Source organism: Glycine soja, chromosome 15, assembly GCF_004193775.1.
Source record: "Glycine soja cultivar W05 chromosome 15, ASM419377v2, whole genome shotgun sequence".
NCBI lineage: Eukaryota > Viridiplantae > Streptophyta > Magnoliopsida > Fabales > Fabaceae > Glycine > Glycine soja.
The window spans coordinates 909,990-929,149 of record NC_041016.1 but is presented as its reverse complement, the minus strand read 5'-3'; the positions used below and the strand labels follow the sequence as shown (position 1 = coordinate 929,149).

The 19,160-nt window shown below is 32.9% G+C and overlaps 1 protein-coding gene across 1 annotated transcript; it reads right to left on the bottom strand.

Moving 5' to 3' along the window:
- Positions 1–11,666: 11,666 nt before the first annotated feature.
- On the bottom strand, positions 11,667–18,180 carry LOC114388268 (pleiotropic drug resistance protein 1-like). Its single transcript, XM_028348679.1, has 20 exons — positions 17,728–18,180; positions 17,519–17,639; positions 17,089–17,422; positions 16,912–16,988; positions 16,755–16,808; positions 15,980–16,654; positions 15,540–15,856; positions 15,281–15,441; positions 15,074–15,177; positions 14,844–14,988; positions 14,667–14,750; positions 14,424–14,548; positions 13,976–14,308; positions 13,569–13,859; positions 13,393–13,476; positions 13,167–13,300; positions 12,834–13,061; positions 12,546–12,717; positions 12,201–12,455; positions 11,667–12,091 (listed from the first exon to the last, which is right to left on the bottom strand). Exons 1-20 carry the CDS (start codon positions 18,048–18,050, stop codon positions 11,828–11,830), a joined length of 4,281 nt encoding a protein of 1,426 aa, XP_028204480.1. The 5' UTR covers positions 18,051–18,180; the 3' UTR covers positions 11,667–11,827.
- Between the last annotated feature and the right edge of the window lie 980 nt (positions 18,181–19,160).

Sequence of the window (19,160 nt, the reverse complement as noted above, 5' to 3'; positions counted from 1 at the left end):
AATTACTACGAACTTTCGTTTGCTTTATTTTCTATTATATCACTTATAACTTTTTAATTTTTTTTATCTTTTCCTTAATTATCTTCCACTTAAATCCACCCCCAAAATGTGGTAGAAGATTATTATCTTTTTAAAATTTATTGTTAAATATATTTATAAAACAAATGAATCAACTAAAAGATTGATCAAGTTGTCTAAGACTTTGTTGTGTTTGTCAAAGTGAAAATCATCTATTTAGTGAAAGAATTTATATTTGATTTCTATTATATGGAAAATTTTCTTGAACTAATAGTCACGCACAACAAAAGAAATTAGTCTTTAACTCAATGAGTGATCTTTGACTAAAGACCAAAAAATAAAATAAATGCATGAATAAGGAATAAGAATATTGACTTATACTTATTAATATCTTGGTTTCAAGTTCATGTAAACTATGTTTTGATAAAATTAGTTTTAAAAAATAGTTAAAAGTTTAAAAATTAATTATTAAACTACTAGCTAAAAATTATTAAGTTAACTTATTAAATTATAATTACTAGATAAAATTATTTATAGTAATATATGATAAATATAAAATGACGTAAATAGATATATTTATATAATATTTTTATACACATTTTAGTTTTATTTTATTGGTAAAAATATATTTTGAGAATATATATTAGTTTTAATAAATTTTAATTTTTTTAATTTTTAATTTATAGATCAATTATTTCAACTACATTTTTATTAATTATTTTTTTATATTGTGTATTCTATTATTCATCTTATATTACATATTAAAATATTTTCTATCAAAATTAAAATCAAGTAAAATTAGTATAGTATTAAAAATGGTAGGTTTTTATTATGTTAATTAGTCCAATGATTAAATATCTTGAAGTATAATACTAAAAATAATAAATAGTATGATATTTTTTATTTACTATCTTTTTAGTCTTTAAATCCTTTTAAAAATTTATTTTTAGTCCCTAAATTTTATTTATTTATTTTTAATCCTTTAACTCTTTTCGATCTAAATTTTAGTCTTTTAACTTTTTTTCCATCTTTATTCTTGAAAGTAAAGATAAAAAAAAAAGTTAAAGGAACTAAAAGTAAGAATAGAAAAAAAAATAATTAGGAACTAAAAATAGAAATAAAAAAATTAGGGTCAAAAAATTAATTTATCATTTTTTTTGGGTAAAGTGAAAAAAACAAAACACGAAAGAAAAAAATTACCGAGGCCTCAAAAAGGAGGTCCCCATGGCATCATCGAAGAGCAACAGCTTCAAGTCTGCTGGAGGGTTCCAACTCTACAAAAGACACTAGTTTAAATAAACAATTTAATATAAAAGATATTCAAAAATAAAGTAAAACATATCACCTATCAATATCAATATCTTGAAATATAATATTAGGATAATTAAATGTTATAAATGATATAATGGGTAAAATAAAATTTTTAATACTAAAACATCCAAAAATAAATAAACTTATTATCTACCATTATTAATATCTTATGTAATAAAAGGATAAAAATAAGAAAAATCTATCTTATGTACAAAAAGGTAAAAATAGCAAAACCTACCTTATTAGTAGAAAGAAAACAAAAAACATATAATAAAATCTGCCATTATTGAGAAATGAGTGAAAAGAAAATCTAATAAATATTTTAAGGACAAAATAAGAATAAATATAAAAGTTAGAAGTTAGATTTTAAAAAAAATTATAACAGCCTCTCAAAAAATACTATAAACTATTAAAAGCTTAATTTTCAAACACTAAGGTAAAAAGTAAAAAAACTAGAATCTAACATTATTGATGGTGAAAATGTGTTTCAATGATGAAAGTATCCTGATTCTCAAATGGATGACTCTCCACCTGAGAATCAAAGTATCTCGATTCTATATCATTTATATTCTATTTTTTTTATACTTTTCATTTTCTATCATATCACTTTTTTTCTTGTCTCTCCCTTATAACTCATCCTGATGTTGCTTTTTTTGTTCAGATAGTCAATTTATGCAGTCTCTCCATGGTTTGTATTTTGGCTATTGTCTGGTGAATCATCTGGTCTATGAGGTACTTTTGGTTACGGTTTTTACTTCCTTCACGCGCTAGTTGTGATAAATGTGAATGATCGTCATTCTGTTTTTTGGTTGATGTATATTTCTTAGTCATGATCTTAATTATTTTATAGAAGAGTAAGAAACATGAGGCTACTCCTCTTTGCGCTAACAATAGTAGAGTTCGTGAACCCAAAAGGATAGCTTCTAATGTAACATTTCGTCTTTTTTTTTTTGTTTAAAAAAATATATTTAAAAATTAATAGAGTTTTTAGAAATTAAATGTGAGAAAAAAAGTTGTTAATTAAAATAAGGGTTCGTAGTATTAGAAAATAAATAGAGTAAAATGATATTTTAGAAAATAAATAGAGTAAAATTGATTATTTATTTAATGAAAGATTATAATAAAATTATTTTTATAAAATAAAAAAAATAGAGTAAATTATAGGGTCAGAGTTTACATTTATGATATGTTTTTACACTCTTGCTTCCAAATTCATTCTTCTTTCTTTTTCTCTCAAAACTCCTTTTTTTCGCATACAACCCACTTGTTCCAATAAAACTACTATCCCAAAATCGTTAATCGTTGAATCGTTTTGAAATTTGAACATCACCTTTGGAATTCATTTTCACGCGTTCTCACCATTGGAATTTGCAAAATAATGTCTGTAGAGAGAGAAATGTCTCTTGAGGCTTTCATCCCTTCTCATTTTTCCTAACACTTGGAAATCCTAGCAAAACAACCAAAGGAAAAACTTGAAAAATCTTAGGGAACCACTAGAGATGCTATTATCACTACCGGACTACACATGTAAGCTCGCGTAGAGGTAAGAGATGAATTACTCACGCTTGGAGATTAAAATAAACATGTGTAGGGATCCCTAAAGGATTAATTTTGGGTTATTTTATGAATTTCAATTTTGTTTGCATGCTTTCAATCGCAAATTGACTGTGTTTGATGGACCAATTAATGTTCCAATACAAAATTGTTTTGAAATTGATATGTTCTTGTATTGAGTGTGAACCCTAGAAATTGGATTTTTTTTTATTAACGTGAATTAATGAAATTAAGTAAGGAGGATTTATCATACGAAGGAATGAGATATCGATTTTGTATTTTCCCCTTTTCATGCTTCTTAAATTTTTTATATAGTTTGAAACTTGTTGATGGATTGGCAAGTACACCAATTCGTCTCAAGTAGTAAAGTTAAAACAGAAGTTCAAGTGTCAAATCCATATGGATTTTGTTTATACTTAGGTAGATGAATATTTTATTAATAAAATAGGTTAAACAAAATTGATTTGAAAAGGTTATGAGAACACAATAATTTAAATTGGTAGAAAATTAAATCAAACAAGAAGAGAAATTAAACAGGAATTTAAATTAATTAATTAAAAACAGAAAGAAAAAGAAAAGTCAATTATTATAGAAATTAAATTCAGAAGATGAGAATGTTGAAAACTTAGTCTATCAGAGCTACTCTTTGATATAATGTTAATAATTTTTCTCTATTTATAATTATTCCAATTTAAACATACATCTACTAGTATACTCTAACTTTGGTCCCCCGCATGAAATAGTCTAATTTATCTATTTTCTCTCTCAAACCCCTTTATAGAGCTAAAATAATAAATTGCATTAAGAATAGAGATGCATAACAGGCTAAACAAATATTAACCTATCCCTTGTTATGACTTTATTTAGATACTTTTTCTCAGTTCTATTAGAAAATAATGTTTCCTAACACTACCCCTAAAATTTCCTATGCAAATGGGTGATCAAGCTGCAAGCAATAATATTAAGCAATAATATTAAGCACAAGAAAGGATAATGCAAATGTAATATTATTAAATAGATAGGAAGATAAATTACATCAAGAGTAGTTGACTGACAAGTTTCCAACAAAAGAGATTAGCCTCTCATTGTTATGGAGGTTTTACAATTGGAAGAAGGGAATATTTAGTAAATGAGAAAAAGATAAGAAAGGAAATAGAGAGAATGAATGACTCCCAACATTTGTTTTTCCTTTGTCTAGTCTTTGCCTTCTATAAAGAATTGTATTCTCTTGGAATTTCTGTGTGTTTTTTCCTTCTTCTCTTTTCTTCTTTTATAGGTGCAAATTAGCTTAGCTAAGCCTGCCTATACGTTCTTGAATTAGTTTGTTTTCGTTAATTAGTCTGTTTTTTTTTTGCTTTATTTTACTCACTAAACATCATAAATTCATTACTTTTAATATTTTCTGCACAAAAACTTAAATGATGTTAATTTAACAATTATTTTCTCAAAAAGGAAGAATTATGAGAGAAAAATTACAAATTCTTATATAATTTAACCCTAAAATATACTCATAACTAATAATTATCATAATTAATATTATAATTTGAAATTAGAATAGGTTAAAAAAATGACATTCTCGATTATTGTTTTAGTTTTAATATTTAGTATGAGTTTATATATTGTTTTATATTTTTATTCTTTAAAATTTGCCAAAGTTTATTTAACTATAAGGTTCTTCAAAAGTTTTAGTGAATCCTGGGTGTAGTTTTGTTTAATTATATTTCACTTTGTAATTCATGATTAGAATATTTATTTGTTTAGTTATTTATATACTGGGTATATTTATATATGTAATATTATTTGTATATTATAAAACTGATTGAGACTGAATATAAGTGACAAGTTGAGCATGTGTTAATTTGTGAGATACACATAAACATATGATGGTGGATTATGACGTTGTGAGATGTTAAAATTGTGGACATGAAATTTGGTTGTGAATAAGTGTATGGTTAATACTTTATGTGATATTACCTATGTTGTGAGTTTTGAATTATACAATAACCTGACTTGTGTTTACCTTGAGAAAAGTGTTTATGCGCGAAATGATAAAATGAAAGTGTAAGGTTCCAAGTTAGGAACCTAAGGTGTTAAATTGTAGTGCAATGCGCGAGGTGTTAAAAGGAAAAGGTAGGGTTTCAAGTTAGGAATCTGAGGTCTTAAATTGTAGCGCAATGCGTGAAATGTTAAAAGGAAAGTGTAGGGTTCCAAGTTAAGAACGTGGGATGTTAAATTGTAGCGCATTGTGTCAAACATTTTTGAAAATAAGTGTGAAGTCGTGGGGATTGTATAATTCATTAGTAGTATCTGCATGTAAAAATTGTTTTAGGGGTTGAATCTAAATAAGGAAGGTGAAACCCTAACAGATTCTTCGGAGTCTAGGTCTTGGGGGTAAATATACCCGGTTTGAGTGCTCCTTTAGACCTATGTTGATTCCATACAGATAGAGCACTCTCACAAAACAGAGTGACCTTAACTGGTCACCTTATGATTTCACTAATTGAGAGTGACCTGATATACTCATTGTGTGGCGTGTCTTGCTATGTACTCCTAGGTACCCTGGTATTGTTTTTCACTAACATGGTACCACATTGCATATAAGATTGAGTCTTAGTGTATTTGTTACATAACGTCTGTGTAATGATCATTGTGACTTGCTACGTGATGGTGGGTAATGAATTGTGTGGGTGTGAAATATTGTAATGTACTTAAGATTTGTTGCTTTGAACACGTGATTAATGTGAATGTGTGGAATGTGATTTTGTGATTAAATCTTTAAGGCAAGTGATGTTACACACTGAGTGGTAAAATGATGTGAATTGTGCTAAGTTGTATTTGTTATACTTATACTATATACACGTGTCTTCATTTATCTCTACCTGTTTAGAGATGTGATAGCTCACTTTTCATGTGTTGTTTGTGTTTGAATCCTGTGATGATCTCAAACCTTGTGTTTGTGGAACAGATGGCTAGGTGGATTGTTTTAAGGAACCTCATGTTGGACGACATCGTAATACAATGCTCTAATAGGATGTGATATTGAAACATATGTTTTTATTTTAATTGCATGATGTTTCAAACATGTCATTTTATTTTATTTTATTCTGCTACTTAATTTGAGTTCTTTTGTAAACTTAAACGATCCTTTTTTGAGCCAGAAATGTTTCTGAAAAGTTTTTATTGATAACCATGAAGCGAATGTGGATCTTTTATTTACGTGGATTTACTTAAGATTTTATTGAATAAAATTGATTTAATTAGATTCCGTGTTTTATATATTTTTTGATAAAGGAAACGGACCTCAAACACAACCTAAGCAAAGGGAGAGGCCTATGAGGAAGGTCAATACCCCAAGTTACTTGAAGAACTATGTCTAACAGATTGTAGCTGAGTTGGCAGTAGCGCAGTAGTGCTTAATCTTGTCTGCCCCTAATTTCATTTTCTGTTAAGATCTTTGTTGTCACAAGGTTACAAATTCTGTTATAGAGAATTACCACTATATATAGACTACTCATGTAATAAGGCAGGGGATATGAAAATTACCATTTAGCAATTTGTGTTTTTCTTTGCTTTGGAGGCTACTGGCCCTCCAAGTCCAGGCTCATACCTTTCTCTCGTTTCTTGTTCCTAACATTTTTTCTTTTTATATGCATGTTGGGGTGGAGGTGTCATAATTACCGTTTTCGTTTTGTGGGATATATATTTGGCATTGCAGAAACCAGTTGCGTTTCTGCAACAAAGTCACATCACTTGGCTAATATCTTCTCATATTACCATGGCTGGTAATCTAGCTGCTGCTTGCATGGGGCTCTCAGAGGACGATTTTTGTGTTCAGAAAGCTTTTAACTATCTTTTGAGACGAAAATGGCGTTGTTGTGGGTAGCTTGGCAAACTACATTGGCATAGGGAATGCATTTGAAGCTGAGCTGCTAGCAGCCATTTTTGCTATTGAAACGGTCTACAATAGGAACTGATGACATCCCCTTTGGCTCGAGTGTGATTTTTTGCAGGTTATTAATGTTGTAAATAATTCTTCTTCAGTTCCCTGGAAGCTGAGCAACAGGTGGACTAATTGCTTGCACAAAACATCTCTCATCAGATTTAGAGCTACACACATTTACAAGTCGTATTGCCAATTTTATTGTGGATAATAGATATTTTGGTGGGACACAGTCCCTTCCTTTTGTTCTCAATCATAAGGCCACAATATTAGAGGGCTACCTGTGTACATATTCTCTTTTCCTTGACATAGGTATTGCTTTAGTCCCCCCATGGTGTTTTGTTAGTTTCCTCTTTAATAAATTTAGATGGTAGTGGCAAGGAACTAATGGAGAGAAGGGTGCCAACATAGTTGGGATGTTTCTCTCTATTTTTCATCCCGCATGATGTTTTACTTAATGATTTAGTGCAGTTCAATTATAATCAAGTTCATAGTTCATGGTTTGTTGAACAGGCCTAAGTCTAAGAGTCATAATCATATCATTCTAAGGCAATAACAAGGGCATCATCTCAAGTCCTCCACAGGTGTAACAAAAACAGAGATCCACACAGAACAAGAAAAACCTGGTTCAAAACTGCCAGAAAATATATGCAATCATCCAAAAGCAGAAACAAAAATCATTTCCCCAACAAACTATCCTCAGTTGCGAAAAAGTTGTACCTTAACAATCGCACCATAGCAAGGTAGACATGTGAGGGTATATAAATAAGAAAAAATTCCAACATTTTTTTTTGTGAGAACCAAAAATAAATTACATGAAACAGAAAGAATTGAAGAGAAAAGAATGGGTTGGGTCTTAACAAGGATTGAAGAAAACAAAATAAATGTTTTGGTTATTCTTTGACAGAGTTGAAATGGAGTGTCATTATGTCTACACACTTCTTTCCAAACCAACTACGCACAACCTGCAATTGCCGTTGTTCTTTTTCTTTGTTTTTTTTTTTCTCACAATATAATTCTGATTACCTTATCTTCTTTGACCATCCCATCGTCTCTTGTTGAGAAAACACAGTTTGCTCTATCAGGCTTCTCAAATTTCCATATCTCTCAAAGAATATTATCAAATATCAGATCTACCTGAACAAAGAATCAATTAGAAATGAGACCAAGGAGATGACCATAATGCAGGGTGCACTGGTCTTTGTATTATTCAATCTGAATTCTTTTACACGGCTAACTCCTTATTTACAATGTGATGTGAGAATCAACTAATTGGAAAGTTGGTAACTAACTATAACTGAATATTGAAAAGGCTAAAAAATATCATTTTAATCTATTATATTTTTTTTTTGTTTTTTTTCTTTGGTCCTTCATGTTTTAAAAGTTTCATCTTGAAACTTTTATGTTCGAGAATGAATCCAAAATGACAGTTTAATACCTATTAAATGAATTAGACAAGCAATTTCTTGACAGTTTTGGATCACCATAAAATGAACCCCAAAAAACTTAATACAAATAATAATTAAAATGTCATCATTTAATGGGGACAAAATGATCATTTTGAGTTTATTTACAAACATAAACAACTAAAGTGAAATTTTTAAAACATAAAAAATAAAAATAAAAAAATACGAAAACATAATAGACCAAAATGATATTTTAACTATTGAAAAACTAACATAAAAAAAAAAGTTGTCATAAGCTGTAACATCCTAGAATGTGTATGTCCAACATTTCAAATTTGGATTGAAGGCTCTCGAATGGTCCTGTAGCAATATAGGCTTTATTAAAATGTCAGCAATCTGAAGTTGCGATGAACTTGGCAGCAAATGAAGTGTTCCATTGTGCACCTTTTCTCTTGCAATGTGGCACTCCAATTTGATAAGTTTTGTCCTTTCATAAATACAAGATTTGCAGCTATGTGTAAGACTGCTTGTGTTGAGTTTTTTAGGCTCCCTTCCTATGTAGAGTAAAGATCCAAATGAGAAAATTTGTGTGTCTCACTTATTTAGGTGGAGAGGGGTGAGATTAGAGAAGCGTTTTTCAGATTGTAACTGTGGATTCGTTTACTGTTGGATCGGGATGATTTTTGGACAGCAGGTTCTACACGCGTGATACTTTAAATTGTCTGGTTGGATCGGAAAAAAAATATCTATAGAGAAAGATAAGTGTTTTGCATTATTTGTTCTATATTTTGGGGTTTTATCTTCTTGCCGCTATCGTACCAATTGAGATTTGTTTTGATTTGACTATTTGTAGCATATTTAAGTGCACTTGTTGGAGGTTCTCTTGTATCTTCATTGATTATAATGAAGTTATTTCTTTGGTTTGAACAACCCGTGATTTTTACTTTTGCATTGAGGGATTTTCCATGTTAAACAAATTGTGTCTCTATTTTCCATCATTTCTATTTTGCATAAATTTGGGGGAATTTATTTTGACTGTTTATTACTCTGTTATAGAGTTTGTTATTGTGTTGGTCTGTTTTCCCCATTAGCTTGATTATCACAATAGGAACAATGTCGGTCAATTGTATCAAATAGGTAGAGTAACAATTGAGCCTCACAAATGGCTAGTGCCATGGCCATATACTCGGCCTCGGAAGATGACTTGGAGACTGTGGGTTGCTTAACTTCTTGCTTTTCTAGGGTACTAGAGAGGGTACAAAGAAAAGGCAGTAACATGTAATGTACTTTCTAGTGTCCAAACAAGTTCCCAAATCTGAATTACTAAACCCCTTCAACTTAGTGTTAGAATTAGCAGAAAAGAAGAGTCCTTCAGTTGGTGACTTTTTGACATATTTAAAACACAACTGACTCACAGCGAAGCATGTGACAGGCCTTGTGTGAGTGAGAGAAAGTAATCTCCCTGTCAGTTTCCTATAAATAGCAACATTGGGTAATGCAGAACAAGAATCATGCTGAAGTCTAAAAAAATTGTCCATGGGAGTATTACATGGTTTTGCTGCCAATAGTCTAGAGTCTTTAAGTATGTCCAAGGCATACTTGCTTTGGTATAAGGCAATTCCTTCCTTGGATCTGACCACCTCGAATCCTAAAAAGAATGAGTTGGCCTATATCTTTAATGATGAACTGCTGATCCAAATAGGATTTAATTGCACTGATTTCAACAAGGTTGTCTCTTGCCAAGAGCAAATCATTTGCATAAACCAAGATAAAAATAGACCAAGATGCAGAGATTTTAGTGAACAAGGAATAATCTGCCTTGGACGGTGAATATCCACAAGCCCTCAGAGCCTTGTCAGTGGTCAGTTTGGCATTCCACTATTTGCTTGCCTGTTGTAGCTTGTAAAGTTATTTTTAGAGTTTGCATAGTTCCATACTAGGCCTGTTTCAGAAACATTCAAATTCGGCTGGACCTCCATATAGACTTCTTCGTTCAAGTCACCATGGAGAAATGTTAATTGACATATAGTTTGATAGGTGAAGGAATCTACTCTACCTCTACTCCTATCATTCTACATTTAAAAGAGATAAATGTAACAACTCTGATTCTTCATTGATAACAATGATAAAAGGATACAATGTATTCATTGATAATTGGCCTATTAACTCAGTTGATTAAAATATTGTGTTAATAACCTGAAAGTCACATGTTTGAATCTTGTATGGGTTATTAATTTTAAATTAATTCTTAAAACATATTTTTTAAAAAAATAAAAAAAATTGTATGAGTCCATACGAATTGCGAATCCATGGGTCCATACGAATTATGAATCCATAAATCTTTTAAGAATAATATACATTAGAAATTTTAGTGTTATATATAATGACATTAATTATTTTATAACATAATTGACTTATTAACTCAGTTGATTAGGATATCATGTTAATAACCTAAAAGCCACATGTTTGAATCTTGCATGAATTATTAATTTTAAATTAATTCCTAAAACATATTTTTTTTAAAAAAATAAAAAATTGTATGAGCCATACGGATTGTGAATCCATGGGTCCATACGAATTACGAATCCATAAATCTTCTAAGAATAATTTTGGAAATAACAAAAAATGTTGAGTGTAAAAAAAAACGTTGGTACACAAAGCAATTGCCGGAGATGATTCATAGCAATACTGCCCCCATCACAACTGCAATTGATAAGAGGGTTCTAACAGTTGTTAGATTAACAATTGGACTGAAGGTTTTAGTGTACTCTATCCCAACCTTTTGTTACCAGGTGTGATTTTTATATTTCCACTGTTGCATTTCTCTTGTGCTTTTTTCTAACATCCATTTAGCAATTTGAGTGTTTGCATTTTGTGACATTTGAGTGTTTCATTTTGGCGGTTTATAACAGTCAATAATGTGTTAATTACAATGCGGAGATGTTTAAGATAAATTGTGTTTCGGGATAGTTTTTAATCTCTAATATCTTAAAATTGTTAAAATAACAGGACTAAAATGAATTTTTAAAATTACAAAGGATCAAAATGAATTTTTTAAAAGATGAAGGATCAAATTATAAAAAAAATGAGAGATTAAAAAGATGATTTTACCTTATTATATGCCCTTGCGTTGGTAGTGAAGAAAGGCCTGGGGTTTCAAGTTACAAATTTTTATACTTTTGTCCAGTTCTATTCCCCTTGTTTTTTGTTGTCCACCCACTATTATTTAAAACAAATGTAGGACAAATGTTTTAGTGCTGAGTCCTCTAAAATTTTAGCAAAACAATCGTACCTATAGTGATCAATATTAATATCACAAAGCCATAGTGATTAATAAATCTTATCAACTCGTATGTTTTTTTTATTAATTTACGGATGTACATCATTATGCTTATGTGGTAAGTATCAAAAATCTTTCTTTTGACATTCATCATACATTTATAAAGGACAACCTTCAAACTGGCTGGTTTTGAACAAATGATTAAACGATAGATACAAATATTATAAGTTTATAGAGAAAACAAAAACAAGCAAAGAGAGAGAGAGAGAGAAAATATAAAGAATCTTTGACGTTGGAGAAAGAGTTCAGTCTATCCATCTATCTCTTTTGGAAGTTAAAGGTCTTGATTGCAACACCGAAGATTAATGCAAAGGCAACTGCGATGCCAGCAACCACAACAGCACACACTCCAACGAAGTCATGTTTGAAACCAAAGTAGTCTTCTACGAAATCTTTCACCATCTTGTTATCTTCACCCGGCATTCTTTCCGTTATATCTCCAAACTGAGATGCAATCAATCCATATAAGGTCCAAGCCACTGGACATGCCCAATAGTACCATCTCCACCACACGGGCATTTTCTGTTGAAAATGGAAAAGGACAATAAACATAAATGTACATACATACATCCATTGAAACCATTTATTTAACTATTTATTATTCAAATGGTAGGGTAGTGCAACAACTTACAGGTCTAACGACAATAAATCCCGAGAAGAGATTCCAAATTGCATAGAATGCAGCAGCCACAATGGCAGCAACATGGTGGTTTGGCGTCACTCCCACAGCCATCATACCGTAGAAAGTAAAGTACAACAATGAGAAGAAACTGAAAAATAGATACCAAAAGAATTTCTCTGCAGTCCAGTCAAATCCGATCATGGCATAAACAATTAAACCGTATGTCACAGCTTGAGCGAAGATATATGGTATCTCTACCAGAACCTGTGACAAAAAGTAGGGAATTTGTTAACATGAACCGTGTATGCAAACTAAACCACTAATAATGTCTAAAATAAATAATGATGAAGTTACCTGTGCAAATGCATAGGGTAAGGCAGAATACATTCCCGCAGCTTTTTCTCTATAAAAGACAGTCCTTTCAACTGCTACCACTGGCTGAACAGAGGAAGCATTTTGTATTCCAAGGAAGAGAACAGCAGTATACATTGAACCTAGAGCATTCAACAGGTCTCCTCTTGTTGTGCTGTAAAATCACCAAAAGCAAGTGGAATTAGAAGATGTGACAAAATATATTATATGGTATTTTATTTTGTTGGGTAATAAGAATTTATTTTAAAACTTCACTAATCTTTGACTTACCGTCTGCTTCCGAGGTCCCAGAACATTGTTCCAAACATCAGGGCTATGAAAGTAGTGAAGAAAAACCTCACAGCAGTGTATGGTGGATTACGCCAATATGACCAACGTTGCTTCCATAAGCAAGCTTGGCATTGGACCAAGAATGACTGAGAGTATTGAGTAGGGAAATAAAGATCCTTTGAACCGGGAGCGGGCTGACCCAGTTCTTGTATAAGCTGCTTGTTTCTCCTGAAAAACCATGCAAAACTCATTTAAGCATTTTGAAAATAGAGAAAACAAAGATGGCAATAGCTATATTAGTTAATAAATTCATAACTGCATGCACTAGCCTACCTATATAGATCAGAATTCTTGTACAAGTCAGTAAAATCAACACCCAAACTAAGTTCTTGTGCTGAAGTTGTAACTTCCAACATCCAAGTAGCTGGGTTATATCCGTCTTTGATTTTGCTCACCCCTTCAATGCTCTGGACAGTGGAAATTATTGGAAAATCTTAGTATTTGTCCTCAAGAACTATAGTCGTTCACTTAATAATATTGAACTTAAGTATGATCTCACCTCAAAATACTTGATCAAATGACTAGAGTGACGACCCAGCGGCCCAACATATATTTCTTGTCCTCCACGCTTCATTAGGAATAGCTGGAATCACACAAAATATCATGTTAGATTCAAGTCTAATGGAGAAAGAAACTAAACATGACACAGCTTCATTTATCATTGTCGTCACTCACCTCATCAAATGCTTCAAATATGTCAATGCTAGGCTGATGGATGGTGCAGACAACGGTTCTTCCAGTGTCCACAGTGTTCCTGACTGTTCTCATAACAATTGCAGCAGCTCTTGCATCTAACCCAGAAGTAGGCTCATCCATGAAAATTATAGATGGGTTAGCCACTAATTCAACTGCAATAGTCAGCCTCTTGCGCTGTTCAGTTGAGAGACCACTCACACCAGGCAATCCAACCAGTGAGTTCCTTAATGGGTTCAGCTCCACCAGTTCCATGACTTCCTCAATGAACATCTGCAACCATTGTCAAATCGAAAAAGTTTGAACAATTAGCCTCTAAGGAGAGAAATCGAGCTATCTCAATGACCAGCTTAAACATGTTTTACTGTTGGTAGTTCACACTAACTAACCTTTCTGGTTTGGGAATCAACACTTGAAGGTAAACGAAGCCATGCTGAGTAGAGCAAGGATTCATAAACAGTAACATGAGGTGAGTGGATATCATTTTGCTCACAGTAGCCAGAGATACGAGCAAATGTTTCTTGCTTCTTAGGGTACCCAGAAATTTTGATGTTTCCATCAATATATCCACCAGTTTTCCTGCCAGCCAGAACATCCATCAAAGTAGTCTTACCAGCTCCACTTACACCCATCAAAGCCGTGAGAACACCAGGCCTGAATGCACCACTAACACCCTTCAAAAGCACCAATCTGTCCTCTTGTACACCTTGTTCCTTCATTTCCTGCCAGTTGAAATTAAGAGAGTTAAAAACACAAATTGCCTCTGGCTGAAGTAGATTTCAAATAGAAACTGTTAGAAATCCAAATGCTAAATTTATATCTTTGAATGTGATTTACCTGTGGCATGTCAACAGAGTATACGACTTCGTCAAAGGTGATAGAATGTGGCTCAAAAGGAAGAACCATTCCTTTTTTCTTTCCATGGCTGGACTCCACAACAGAACCACCTCTTCCTGAACTTTCTGAAAGGTATTTGAAAAAATGTTCAATATCTTGAGGTATATAATGAATTGTTGCTACTCAACGAGTATGCTTGGCATTGAGTATTCATGAGTGATTTATAAGTGTAACATAGCTCACCTATGCGTGGCAATTCAACTTCTGCCACGGTTACTTCATTAGGTGATTCTTCTTCAGCTATTGTTGCTTGTGGCTTATCAAATGCTGCATGCACATTCAGATGCATACTTATTAATAAAACCTTGCATTGCTTTTCTGAAAAAAATTTAAAGTACAAATGATGCGAAAAGTACTCACGGCCAAGGATTTCAAGTGCAGCAGAAAACATCACGTTGAAAAGCAACACAAATCCAGCCATTGCCCCTAAGCCTAACCAATACCAATATGCACTTGAGGGGAACCCACGAGACTCCAGATATTCAACTCCTAAATTTCGGCTAGACTGTAATTGGAGAGCAAAAAAAATTAGAATCGCACTTCTGTTAACCAAAAGTATACAAATTCTGAAGTTGTGTTCAAGAAATTACGTTGTGCCAACTGTTTGAAAGAAATTCATTGACCATCAAAGCAGTCTGCCCATACATTAAAGGTGAAATCCAGTAACCCCAAATCCACCAGTTTTTTATATCACCTGTTTCATTGGCAATGAAATGCAGAAGAATTAGCTTAGGTTTGTTCAATATGATGGAAATACAACAATTTTTTTGTCATGTGTTTATGTTAATTGAACTTACTTTTTGCCATAACGAAACCACCCAATGTAAGGAACGTGAGAACTGCAAAGGCTCCAAATGTGTTGGAAACAATCATGTTTCTACCCAGTGCTGCAATAGCACGAAATAGTGCCGAAGCCATCTGGCCGATAAACAGTAGAATGAGATACTGCTTGAACAACCTGCACATAATTCAACAACTCAAATCATAAGTAACATGCAAATTAGTAGAAGCAGCAACATTCACCATGCTCTTAACTCTTGAAAGCAGTTTCTTTACCTCCCAACATTTGGATCAAATCCAATAACATAGTAGGTGAGGAATACCCAAACAGCAACTTCCAGTAGAGTAACAGGAATCTTGAGAATCCATGAAGGGATTGCATATGCCCAAGAGGGATAAAATAGAAGGTCCCGTTGCTTGTAGAATACAGGAAGCTTAGCAATGGTCATAGAAATCTCAGCCATTCCATTAAACATAATCATTACTAAGGTAAAAAATAGAGCACCAGCATAAAGACCCGCATCATCCATATTGTTACGATGCAACTCGGTTCTCAAAAACAGTGTCATTGTCATTAACGCCATGATGGAAAGCTGAAAAGCATCAAGAGAAAAATGAATAGTGTAAAATAATCATCATATAAGTGTAAATGATATAAATAACAATAGTATATATTTTTTATTGATATAAACCAAGGTAGAAAGTCTAGAACCAACCTGGCATAGCTTGAAGATGTAAACAAATGAGTTCCTTTTCATAAGCAAATACTCCCTTGAGAGGTTAGCCTTTAACAGCTCCTTCTTATTGATACCATACTTCTTAGTGGTTAATGCTGCAGGGTGGCTCTTGGTCTTGTCAAATGGAACTGCAAGCTCCTCTCCAAGTTTCCCACCAATATGGAATGATTGAAATGCCTCAGAAAATTGGGTAACTGTGACAAATCTGTATGGTTGATCTCTGCGTGCCCAATATTGTGCTTGATCTTTTTTGGAAGTCACTTCTTGAAGGAAGTCAGCAACACCTTTCCTCTCAGGACATCTGAAACCCATGGATTCAAAGAAGTCCAGAACATATTCACGGGGACCATGGTATACAACTTGGCCATCAGAGATTAAGATAATGTCGTCAAAAAGGTCATAAGTCTCGGGTGCTGGCTGGAGCAAAGATATAACAGCGGTTCCATTTAGAATGTGGACATATTGCCTGAGAAAGCTCACAATCTGAAATGTTGTGGAACTGTCCAACCCAGTAGAAATTTCATCCATGAACAAGGCATTTGCTGGTCCAACCAACATCTCTCCTGTAGTAACACGCTTCCTTTGTCCTCCAGAGATCCCACGCAACATTTCATCCCCCACCATAGTATCAGCACAAATATCCAACCCCAAAATCTACAAAATTATACGGTTAACTAGTTCAATATCTCGGCCTTCATAAAAAACTGTACCGCATGTCATCACACAATTGAACTGAACCTTTTTTAAACATTACCTTTAGTGTATAATCTGTTACTAAGCTTGACTCCTGACCTTCAGTTGCAGTTGCCTGTTATATCAAAAGATAATCAGATGCAAAGAAAATATATAATATGTTTTTGGGTTTTCTTATTTTACTAAAGTAAAGATTAATAGGAGCCTCTTTTTCTCACCTTCATGTAGACATCAAGATCTGGGTCAGGCTTGATATTTGCTGCTTTCTCTCTTCTAGACAACTCAGATAGCATGTCTGTGGATCCCAAAAATGATGATCAGCCATGCTTAGGCTATATATATACACCTTAAATTAGATATTGAAAAGGTTTGCAAGGTGGTAAAGATGGACTAACCATAACGCGATCCAACCCCTTGGCACCTTGCTGAAAAAGCCAAGGTTTCCCTCACAGTCATTTCTCCGATATGAAGATCATGCTGGCTGATGTAAGCAGCAGTTCTCTGGGGCACAAACTCATTCAATTCATGCCCGTTGTAAGTCACTCTCCCAGATACCTTAAGAGTTTTATCGAGCTTTCCTGATAAGGCCAAAAGGAGTGTGGTTTTTCCTGAACTTGGAGGACCCAAAAGCAGTGTCATCCTGCGAGGTTTAATAATCCCGCTAACATCTTTAAGAATAGTCACGTGTTTCTTTTTGCTTGTGCTAATGTGGAGAAGATTGAAAAATCCCTGAAATCAGAAATAGGGAAAGACCATAAGAATAATTGCAAAACAAAACAAAAGAAACCAAAAATTTGAACAAGTGTAGAACCAGCCCTTCCCTACCTCTACGACATTAGTAACAGAGTTGATGAAAGAGGGCAAAGCTCTACTTCCCACAAAGGCCTCTGCCTCAATATTAAGGTGCTCATATCGAACTTCAATTGTTGGAATATCAAGTCCAACTCTATATAAAAAAAACAGCAAGCAAAAAAAGCTTATTAGTACTTAGTATATACATATACTGATGGAAGAGGTTGTGAAGAAGTAAGTACCTATCAATACGTTCCTTGAGCTTCAACAGGAACCTCTCATTGTCCTCTTCAGCTACTTTGACCAACCTCTCGAGAAGTTTCTGTCTCTCTTGGATGCCGAGATCAGAGACGTCGATTTCGTTGGCGACGCCATGGGAAGCTGTGAGCAAGCCTTTCCTGAGACGGTTGTAGGTAGGGAGCTTCTCAAGTGCAGCCCATTTCAGAGCTTCTTCGTCATCCTCTTCGCGAGAAGACCTTGAGAATACCTCCACACCACTGTTTCTCCAAACCGTGGAACTTCTTCGTAAACTGTTACTTGCTCTGTATATATCACTTCCCTCCATTCAGATCCACCTTGTTTCTTGTTTCTTCTTCTTCTTCTTCTTTGGCTTATATGTTGTGACGAAACCAAACAGCACACCACTTTTTCTTCTTCTATGTGCAACTGAATGATATGAATGACTATGGAATAGGAAAACATGTCTCTGTATTTATACCTTTGACGTCAAATTCAGGCGGCGATTGACGAGTCAATCCTTCAGATTAAATAATGGCGCCACCTATTCATTTATTTATTTATTTATTTAATATGGAAAACTAAGAGCAGCAAAAACGTGGAATCGGAAAAGAAAAGAAAAAAAATATAAAAATACAACTTTATTCCAAAGTCTGAAAGGAAAATTTCACTCTCCCATGGTCATTCAAAGAAGAGGAAGTTTCCTGGTTACGGAATCGCATACTTTATAAGTAAATATCTACACCTTATTAACGGTTCTATTATTTTAATATTATATTCTAGATATCCACTTCTTCTTTTTTACTGCAAATTCTGGATATCCCATTCTCTCACTTTAATTTTATCTTATATGTGTCATAATGAATAATTAATATTGTTTTAAAAAAATTATAGTATAAAATAGTATTTCATAGGTATAACTCACAGAATACACTCTACTTATAAGAAAAAATTTGAGTTCAATTTTCACATATATTATGTTATTAGTGATGAACTTGTAAAAAAAGATCTCAATTTAATCTCAAAAAAATCAATAATTCATCATTATAAAGAAAATAATAATACAAGTATGATTAAACTCGAAATTAAGATTAGTCTTATTATTAATCATATAGACAAAAGCATGAAGGGCCAAACGTCCTTATGTTTCCAAAAAAACATTTCAAAATTTTTTATAATACACGGCTAAACCCGTAAAATACACGGCTCATGCCGTCCCGGAAGTGTAACTTTCACATGGTATAGTAACGAGCAGTATAACCCACGGTTATAAAAAATATATAAAAATAAAATCAATTTAACGACTAAGCAGAATTTTTTTATAAGAAAAAAAAAGGCAATATTATTGTTCCGTAATTATTGGATCAAAATAAGGCGTCTAAGCCGAGTCGTTCGTGTTCGTAATAATGGTAGTTAAAACGTTAATCATAATTCAGCA